The following is a 9301-nucleotide window of genomic DNA, read 5'->3' on the forward strand; positions in this document are numbered from 1 at the left end:
GAGATAGTGCGTGTGAGAGCAGGCGTGTGTGCGAGTGAGTGGGCGTGTGGCTGGCTGGATGGGTGTGCTTTGTGCATGATTTTGGGTCATGCGATTGGTGATGCAGCTGTGCTGGATTGCAAGTGCAAATGTGCACGGGTTGGTGGAGAGTCTTGTTTGCTGATGACTGCAGTTGGCCAGGCCAGCCACTAGACAGCATGCATAATACATTTCTCTGCAGAGATGGGCGCTGGCAGCAGCCCTCGCCCATCCTGCCCCATGCCCAACCAACACGCGACCGCCACGGACCCGCCACCGCCGCCGACCCTCAAAACCCTCCGTCGCCCCCCAGGCCGTCTTCAAGCGCGTCGTCGTGGACCCCCCCACCCGGCAGCTCGTGCCCGCCTTCGGCTACGTCTCCCTCTTCCCGTTTTTGGCCGCCCTGCTGCCGCCGGACTGCCCTGAGCTCGGCCGCACCCTCGACCTGATATTGAACGAGGATCTGACGTGGACGGACCAGGGGCTGAGGTCCCTGGCGAGGAGCAGCAGTATATATAAGAAGTGAGGCGGGCGGGGCCGGGGGCGCGGCGCCGCAGGAGATGTGGGTTCGGCAGCCAAAAGCGAGGTTGATGGCTGAACCCCTAAGCCTGTTGAACGAGCTGTTGTGCACCCGCACACTGCCACTCTCTGAAGGCCGAAGAGGGGAACGTGCTGGGGCCGGTCTGGCCGCCCCGGCGCCGCGGCGCGGTCTGCAGTGGGGCCGCCCCTCGCACGGGAGGGCGGCCACCGTTCGTCGGCCGTAGCTGCGTGAACTGGGGTCCCCTGACACCACCCCCCTCCAAAGCCCACCGCATCCCTTCGACGCGCCAGAAACGACGCGCCCGCCCGCACGCCCTGAACCCCTTCGAACCGCAGGCGCAACACAGAGCACGACCCCCCGTACTGGCGCGGCCAGATCTGGATCAACATCAACTACCTCGCGCTCAGGGCCCTGCACCACTACTCCACCACCCCTGGGCCCCACGCTGACAAGGCGGCCGACGCGTACCGCCGCCTGCGTACCGCGCTGCTGGGCAACCTGCTGGGGCAGTACTACTCGACCAGCTACCTCTGGGAGCAGTACGATGACGTCACCGGTGACGGGATCAGCAGCCACCCGTTCACGGGGTGGACGGCGCTGCTAACCCTCGCGGCGGCGGAGGTGTACTGATGCACCACCCGCGCAGGCGGGACGGGTCTTGGGTGATGTGTTTCAAGGGCGATCAAACTTGAAGCTCCAATTGGAGGTGTTCAGAATTCTTTCGAGCAGGTAGTGTTCATTGTTCTTCAAACGGCTTGCAACTACCGGCCCCCAGAGCTTTTGCACAGCGGCATCGCATGGGGTGACCGGGCATTGCGGTGGGACAAGGTTCTGGCTGTCGCGTGGGAGGGTGGCGAAGCGTTTGCCGGATGGCCGCTGAGGGTCCAGGGCGTGGCAGGCAATCAGGGTAAAGAAGGCCAGCCGAGGGGACAGGGGCTGGCAAGGCAGCTTGGTTGCAGGCTGCATATGGGAGACAGATCAAACAGGTGCTGTGAGCAGTTCAGGGTTCAAGGATTGTTGTGCTGGTAGTGGCCGTGGTGCCTTTAGGCCCAGACAGCCGCCACCGACGCCCTCCGCCACCCACTGCAACCAGCGCGACGCGGATGCTCGCGGGCCGAGCCAACCAGTCTGCTGTTCGCCCTCGCACCCAACCGTAATCAAAAGCTCGTGCACGGCGCGGAGGGGCAGGGTGAGTGTGACGCGACGAGTTTGAAGCTACCCCGGGCCTGCACTGCGCCTCGCGCGCGGCAGCCCCGGCCCCACCAACGGGCTGCGCGGTCTGCCACCACTCAGCAGCTCCAGGCCGAGCAGGGGGCACACGAGGGCCCCCATCAGCCCTGCATCGTTCAGTCGATCCAGCAAGTTGACACGGCGCGTTTGTCCGCGGACGCCGGCGACCCGGCTGGAAGCCTGCAGCAGCAGGGGGTGGGTGACGGCCTGCTGCACACCTTTCCGCAGCGCCGTCACCAGACGGTCCTCCGACCAGTCACCCTGGCCGTAGTCGGCGACCAGCCCCGCTGACATCAGCACGGGGCTGACGTGGCGTTGGGCCAGGCTCAGCGCCAAACCTGCCGTATGATACTTTGCTGAATAATTGGCAGAGGAGGTCGATCGCGAAGCAGTTTTGGTGCCCAGGATCTGCATGCATCATGAGGTGGGGGAGAAACACAGTGTCAGCATGGCGCAAGCAGAGAGCCAGACTGCACTGCACCTGCTCAGCGGCCTGGGGCCTGCTGGATGGCGGTGATGAGCACAGCGGAAGCTGCGATGGCGGCTTCCACAGCAGCCGGGCAGCAAGCAGTCTGTAGCAGCTTGGGGATTTGCGGAGGACATGACTACAGCTGAACAACGGTATGCAAAAGGCCTGCTGGGCAGAGAGGAACCAGTCGAAGCAGCTGCCACCCGCGGCAGCCTGCGGTGGGTGGTGAGGGCAGCCTCAGCGGTGGTCCGGCAGCCAAGCGTAAGCTGTCCGTGCATGACTCATGCGAACCGGCCCAGCTCACTGGCGGTCGCGCAGGCGTTGCTTTGGGGTGTGCATGTGTCCATGCATAAGCACAGCCGCGGAGAATGGGCAGCCCCCATGGGCTTGCAATCAGGTGGCGCAAAACGGCCTCGCGGCAGCCAGGCGGCAGCATGCAGCTCCAGGCAGCTCCCAACCGCACCGGTGGGTGTCACCACTACTAATCCCCGCCTCGACCTGCCTGCAGGGCGCTAATTCTGCTCAAGCCAATCCATTTGATGTGAATTGGCCTGTTTGAAAGCCCCTTTTTCAGTTCAGGCACACGGACGTTGGGGTTGGCCGGCCTGCTAGCAGAGCAAACTTCATGTTGTAGATCATTGACATACAGATGCAACCCATCCTAAGAGGTGTGCCTCAGACCTGGATCCCGTTGGGAGTTTGTCCAGCAGGCCCGCTTTTTCCAGGTATATCAACAGTGCGTGCATTGGCCCAAAAGACAAAACGGCAGGGAGGGAAGCTGACGGGCGTGGACGGCCCTATCGATGGCGCCGTTCTGGCAAGCCCCACAGCGAGTGCCAACTGCAAAAGAACATACCCCTCGCGTGCCCCCGCTAGCTGTGCCCCGATGCAAAACGTACGTTTGAGCCCACATTTGGTTGCATTTTGCTGCGTTCTTGGCAGGCTGTTAGAAGTTGCGCTGACCGGGCAGCCAGCGCGGCAGCTGCAGGGCAGCCGCGCGGCAGCCCGCTGGCAACCCCAAGCGGCCGAGTGCACGAGCAGCGCGCGGCTCGGGATCCTTGGGGTTTGAAACTCATAATCAGGAGCATTGGATGTGACAGATGCAAGGGGGGGGGGTTGCACACCTGGACGAGACTGGACGCTGTCGGCCTATCAGGGCCAAACCAGGGGCTTCTGGAGGCTGTGAGTGACAAACCCGCTTGCTGTGCGCAGGACCAAGCAACCTGCGGCTGTTCGCACCCGCAAGGACGGCGTTGGGGTCTGGAGGTTATGAGGGGCACCTGCGTGAGGCGGCTCGCGCAGTGCACGGTTGCAGCGGCTTGGCACGAGCAGCTGGGGTCACAAAAGCGGATGCCGCGCCGAGCAGTTCTTCGCAGCCACCCCATGTGACATACGCAACAAAAATGATGTTTCTACTTATGCCGTCCAGCATCGGGATCTTGAGCCTCGACTGCTGTGACAGCGGCGCGCACGAACGGTGCCGCGCGAACATCGCGAGTTCGCGACGCGACGAGCGGGGCGTCGTCCACTACGGTATGCTTGACTGCTGCTTGCTCAGCTTGAAAGGTAAAAAATCCGGGCCTTATATAATTACACAAGTCTGCAAGCTTTTGCTCTGCCACGGGACGCTTCGCTGGATCACGTAACTTTGAGCTTCGTGGGTGACACTGGTGTGCCAGAATCTTTCAGGTGCATGTGGTCCAGTCCAACTCTTGAATGTAGCTAGCAAGAGCCAACACATCAGCTTCGCCATCACGGGGTGCATACGTAGTCTCAGCATTGGCCAAGATTGCAGCGTCGGGTGCCGCCTTGTCGAATCTTTACCCCAAACCTTCTAGATTCAAACACTCTACACCGGCTGCAGCGCGCCTTTCGGCCGGGTCCGGCAGGCGCGGCGTCTGCGTGCCGAAGCGCGAAGCGCGCCGGCAAGGCGGTGGCGTGGCCGGCGCCGGCGCCTCTGGGAGTATCTGGACGCCATGGGCTGCGTTTTGTCCCTTATGAAGAAGGATGCTGACTTGGAGGAGCTTTACGACCTCGAAAAGTGGGCAGCACACGCACATGCTGCCGACGCCGCTTGCCGGTTGCCGTGCACAGCATGCAAGCGGTGTTCCGCGCGATCTGCTTGCTGGGGTGCCGACGCCCAACCTATGTATCGCCCGCCTTGCTATATATGGCGGCGTGCTAGATCTCGTGGCGCCATGCCTGACGCAGCGCGGGGGGAAGAGCGTGCCGCCGTCCCTCCGCCCGGTTGAGGGTCAATGCGGCCGAAGTGGTCGTGCGTCAGGCGCCTGCGTTTCAAAACCCGCCGCCATTTGGCTGGCCGCTCGCAGGCCCGTGGGCGAGGGCGTTGAGGGAGAGGTGTGGCTGGCCACTAGTAAAAAAACAGGGGCCCGCGTCGCCATTAAGCTGGTGGGCACGGCTCGACGCGCTCAGGGAGCGAGCCCGCGGCGCCCCGCACCACGCAGCCCGCATGGCACCGCCAGCCGCGGCTGCGGGCAAGGCGGCGCACGCGGAAGCGAGGGGCGGCTTTAGGGGGCGGCGCGCGGCGGCGTCGGGGATGATGGTGTCTGGACGGCGGCACGGCTGGTGTTGGGTGCGGGGTAACTGGGTGTCGCAGCTGGTGTGCTACTTCCGGCGCGGTTTGCGGGCTTTTCCCTGTGCTGAGCTCCCTGCTGCTTCAGCCCCCTCACCAAGCAGCATCCCCTCTTGGTGCCAACAACGACCAGATCGCTCGTGGAGATGATCTGGCTCTCGGACCCGAGAAGGTGCGGCGCGAGATCCAGCTGCAGGCCCGGCTGTCGCACGTCAACATCGTGGAGCTCAAGCAGGTGAGATTTGATATCAGATTTCTGCTCTGATCCGAAAGAATTTCGACCTTGTGACTGCCACTTGAGCTGGAGTTGCATTGTCGAGCTGCAGCAGCATGCTTGTCAAGGGGTATGAGCGCCGGCAACTCGAGCTTACAGTCTTTTGCTGTGAAACAAGGTGGCGCGATTTCATGTTTTCCATGGCCCCAGCCCCGTGCCGGCAACACAACGCGACAAGCGGCCCGCACGCTACCTTGGACATCTGCAGGTTGTGCTGACGCCGCGCTACCTCGGCATAGTGATGTCATATGAGGCCGGGGGCGACTTGCACGTTTTTTGCAACAAGTTCAAGATCGACGAGGTGATGATGCTTGCTTTGCGGTGTAAGGGTCGGTATCGTCGCGCAGGCGGTGCGTGCATCTTGCGCAGCAAGCGGATTAGCACGAGCGATTGGCAGCAGCAGCGCCAGCAGTGGCGGCGGCAGCAGCGGCGGCGGCGGCGGCGGTGGCAGCAGCAGCAGCAGCAGCAGCAGCAGCAGCAGCAGCAGCAGCAGCAGCAGGAGCAGCAGCAGCAGGCTATGCCAAGTCAGTCGACGAACCAGGCTGCTCCTTGCAACTGGGAGGCTTCGTCACAAGCGGGCCGCACGGGGCTTCCTTGCCCAGGCTCTCTGTCTCCTCGTCCACCCGACATCCGCCTGCCCCGACCCCGCCCCCTGCACCCTCCAATTCAAACGCCCCTCCGCGACAGGCGGCCGCGCGCTACTTCTTCATCCAGATCATAAACGCGCTGGACTACTGCCACCGCCACCACATTGCGCACCGTGATCTGAAGCTTTCAAACTTCTTGCTCACAGGCAACGTGAGCCGACTGATCTCAGATCTTGTCGGTTACCCTCACACTCCAACACATGTCGCCACGCGCAACAGCCGGTGTTGATGATATCTGGGTTAAAACGGCCCACAACCGGCCACTGCTTGCAAGTTTTAATGTCATGAAGCAGAGCCCGACGCGCTGCCATGCGTTACCGGCGCTGCGATGCGGTCAGAATCTGTGTCGAGACGCGTGGACCCGCAACCAGGCGCGCTGCCCGCTTGCAGCATGCCAGATCCCATTGCAGCCAACCCAAGGGCTCGCTGTTCCCCCACAAATATCGGCGCTTGTTTTTTCCATCGGTTCCTCCGCTCCCGACGAGAATTTCGACGTGCCTGCCGCCACCAAATCTCTACACACCCTCGACCAACACCCGTCAGGACCCGCCGCGCCTGAAGCTCACGGACTTTGGCTGCGCGCGCCGCTGGGAGAAGCAGGCGGCCCCCAGCAAGCTGGCGCGGTTCAGGACGTTCGCGGGCACCCCCGCCTACATGGCTCCCCAGGTGCGGGATGCCGGCGCCAGGACTGGCACGTCCCGCGAAGCCGGGGTGTGCAGCTGGTTTTGGGGGGTCCATCTGCCTTTTGTGTTGCAGGGTTTTGGAGGGTCCACCTACGTTGATATGTGCCAAGGCACCAAGGACTCAGCTTGGTCAGGGGCGGGCACTGGAGTCGAAACGACGGCAGAGGCGAGCAGCTTGAATTGCGCGACACGGTGGTGCCCTCTCGTGATGGCGTTCGAAAAGGGGGGTGGGCGCAGGCCGTCGTGACCCGCTATTGCAGACCCCTCATGTGCTGCGCCCCCCCCCCCCGGCCACACTGTTCCCCTTCAATTCGACCCCTTCTTCCCGACCTTTTCTACCCTCCAGCCCCCGCCAACCTGCCCTCCAAACCACCCTCTCCGCCCCAGCTCACCCCCAAGACCCTCTCCTTGCCGCCTGCCTCTCGGCCTCAACCCCCAGGTGCTTGAGTCGGCCTTCTACCCCACCAACACGTACAGCGCAGTGGAGGCCGACGTGTGGGCCTGCGGCATTCTGCTCTGCCACATGTTCTTCGGACGCCACACGCCCTTCTGGTGCGGCGGGCAGCTGCCCGGCAGCTGCCTCCGCTGCAACACCCCGCTGCGTTGCTCAACTCAACAAAGCAGAGGGGCCGTGCGGAGCTGCAGCCCCATGGGTCGTCGCTATTACCCTGAAAATTACCCGCCACCAACACCGACCCCTTCCCCTTTCTCTCTTCCTCTTCCTCTTCCTGCCTTCACGACTCAACCCACTCACAAAACTCTTGTTTGGCTTGGTTTGCATCAGAAATTCTCACCCAGTCGTCAACAGCCAGTCAAGGATGCCATGAGGGTGCTGATCGTTTCTTCTGAGCCCAGCCCACCTGCCCCCTGTTTCTTACTGGTGCCTTCCCCGGCAGCCCAACAAATGTTGGGCCCACCAACGGCCCATCCACCCACCCACCCACCACCTACACAGCAGCACTGACAGAAAATGCCACAACTCAACAAACCATCTATTTTACATGCAACCAACGAACTGTTCATGCCGATACCCAATCACTGAGCGTACATGGAGTTTAACACATCGCCCACTCCGCTCCACCCCCAGGCTGGAGCCCAGCGCCTTCCGAAACGAGGGCGCGACCGCCCTGGAGCGCATCCGCGCTATGAAGGGAGAGCGCGGCGGGTGGGCCAGCAGCGACCCGTACATTGAGAAGCACGCGGCAGACCTGAGCCCCGAGCTGCGTGACCTGCTGGACAGCATTTTCGTGGGCAACGAGGAGGAGAGGATCACGATCGACGTGGGTGGCGAGGGTGGGGTGGTATATCTGTGGTTTGTGTGTGTGCATGTGTGTTTGTGTGTATCTGTGTGTGTGTGTGTGCGTGTGTGTATGTGCATGCGCATGCATGCATGTGTGTGTGTGTGGTGTGTGTGTGTGCCTGTGCGTGTGTGCGTATGTGTGTGTGTGTGTGCATGTGTGTGTGAGTGTGTGCACAGGTGTCTGTGCATATGTGTGTGTGTGTGTGCGCGCGTGGGGGGAGGAGGGGAGAAGGTTGGCTGCGAGGTCGCACGCACGAGCATAGGGAACGTACGTGCTGGGGAGGGGACACGGAAGGCGGAGTGTATGAGTGTGCTCGAGCTCGAGTCGGAGAGGGGGACAGTGCGGCGAATGCCACTGCATGGTCGGGCGCGTCCCTGCATTGCGCACTGGCACACACTTCACCCGTCTGACTCCACATTTTACTTCATTCATTCAAACCACCTCTTCCACTGCTGCGGCCGCTACCCGGCATCGCAGGGTATCCAGAAGCACCCCTGGTTCAACGCGCCTCTCACGCCAAAGCTGCAGGAGTCGATCGACGCGATGCGCGAGGAGCAGCGCGCGCGAGACAAGATGGCGCGCGCGGCGGTGAGCCTCGCGGGGCCGCAGTCGCTGCGTGCCCCGCAGGCACCTCGGGCTGGGAGGCGGCCGGGGGCGCCTGCGCAACGTGCGTGGGTGTGCGGGCGCCCATGTGTTGGTCCCCACTGCAGGACGTGGGTCTTTTTGGTCCCGACAGCCTCTTCACTTTTCTGTTGCTGCTCAGGCGACACCACCCTTCGCTGCTGCCGCGGTGCTTCTGCTCTGTGAAAGCGTCAGCTGGGGTCACACATGCACCGCACACATGCACGCGCGTGCACACACACACACACACACACACACACACACACACACACACACACACACACACACACACACACACACACAGACATACACACACACGCGCGCGCGCGTGCACGCACGCACGCACGCATGCACGAACGCACACATGCACACACGTACGCACGCATGAACACACACACGCACGGATGCGCACACACAAACACACGCACAAACACACAACACGAAACAAACACATGCACACACATGCACGCACCCACAACCCCCACCTCGCCAGGTGTCAACCGCAGCCGGCCGTCACGACTTGATAGACGAGTACACAGGAAGCTACGCCACAATCGATGAGATGGTGCGGGTGGCGACAACTTGGAGGTGAGAGGCGCGGCCCGCGGGCCGCTGTCGTCACCTGCACCCGTGCCGCGTCGTCGTTGCCCTGTTCCGCGATCGCCTCATCGGCAGCGTTTGCGCTGCATTACCGCCGGCGTGCGCGCCGTGGGGGCGGCGAGTGGACACAGCCCTGGTGTCCATCGTCATGTGCGTCCCAGCAATGTCGAGCACCGACCTGCTGTTGAGAGTTTCACTGCATCTATGGCGACACAACATGCACAACCTCCAGCCCCTTGCCCCAAACACACATACAAATACACCAACTCACATACACATTGACAACGCACCCCACCGCTTCAACCAAGTGCCTCCACCCACCAC

General features: G+C 62.5%; 3 protein-coding genes across 3 annotated transcripts in view; 2 read left to right on the forward strand and 1 right to left on the reverse strand.

The window, feature by feature from the left end:
• Nucleotides 1-1189, forward strand: part of MNEG_6941 (mannosyl-oligosaccharide glucosidase) — a gene marked incomplete at both ends in the record, with an annotated part of 9260 nt that extends 8071 nt beyond the window's left edge. The window contains one exon of the mRNA XM_014044584.1: nucleotides 895-1189. Within this exon, the coding sequence (XP_013900038.1) occupies nucleotides 895-1189 (295 nt within the window). The remainder of the gene's footprint in view (nucleotides 1-894) is intronic.
• A 585-nt stretch (nucleotides 1190-1774) lies between these two features.
• MNEG_6942 (hypothetical protein) lies at nucleotides 1775-2083 on the reverse strand (the record flags this gene model as incomplete). Its single annotated transcript, XM_014044585.1, has 1 exon — nucleotides 1775-2083. One exon carries the CDS (start codon nucleotides 2081-2083, stop codon nucleotides 1775-1777), a length of 309 nt encoding a protein of 102 aa, XP_013900039.1.
• A 2151-nt stretch (nucleotides 2084-4234) lies between these two features.
• On the forward strand, nucleotides 4235-8969 carry MNEG_6943 (hypothetical protein; the record flags this gene model as incomplete). Its single annotated transcript, XM_014044586.1, has 11 exons — nucleotides 4235-4299; nucleotides 4589-4616; nucleotides 4985-5086; nucleotides 5334-5426; nucleotides 5499-5649; nucleotides 5919-5947; nucleotides 6316-6438; nucleotides 6895-7007; nucleotides 7543-7735; nucleotides 8234-8344; nucleotides 8871-8969. 11 exons carry the CDS (start codon nucleotides 4235-4237, stop codon nucleotides 8967-8969), a joined length of 1107 nt encoding a protein of 368 aa, XP_013900040.1.
• Nucleotides 8970-9301: the final 332 nt, after the last annotated feature.

Source organism: Monoraphidium neglectum (genome assembly GCF_000611645.1).
Source record: "Monoraphidium neglectum strain SAG 48.87 unplaced genomic scaffold scaffold01182, whole genome shotgun sequence".
NCBI lineage: Eukaryota > Viridiplantae > Chlorophyta > Chlorophyceae > Sphaeropleales > Selenastraceae > Monoraphidium > Monoraphidium neglectum.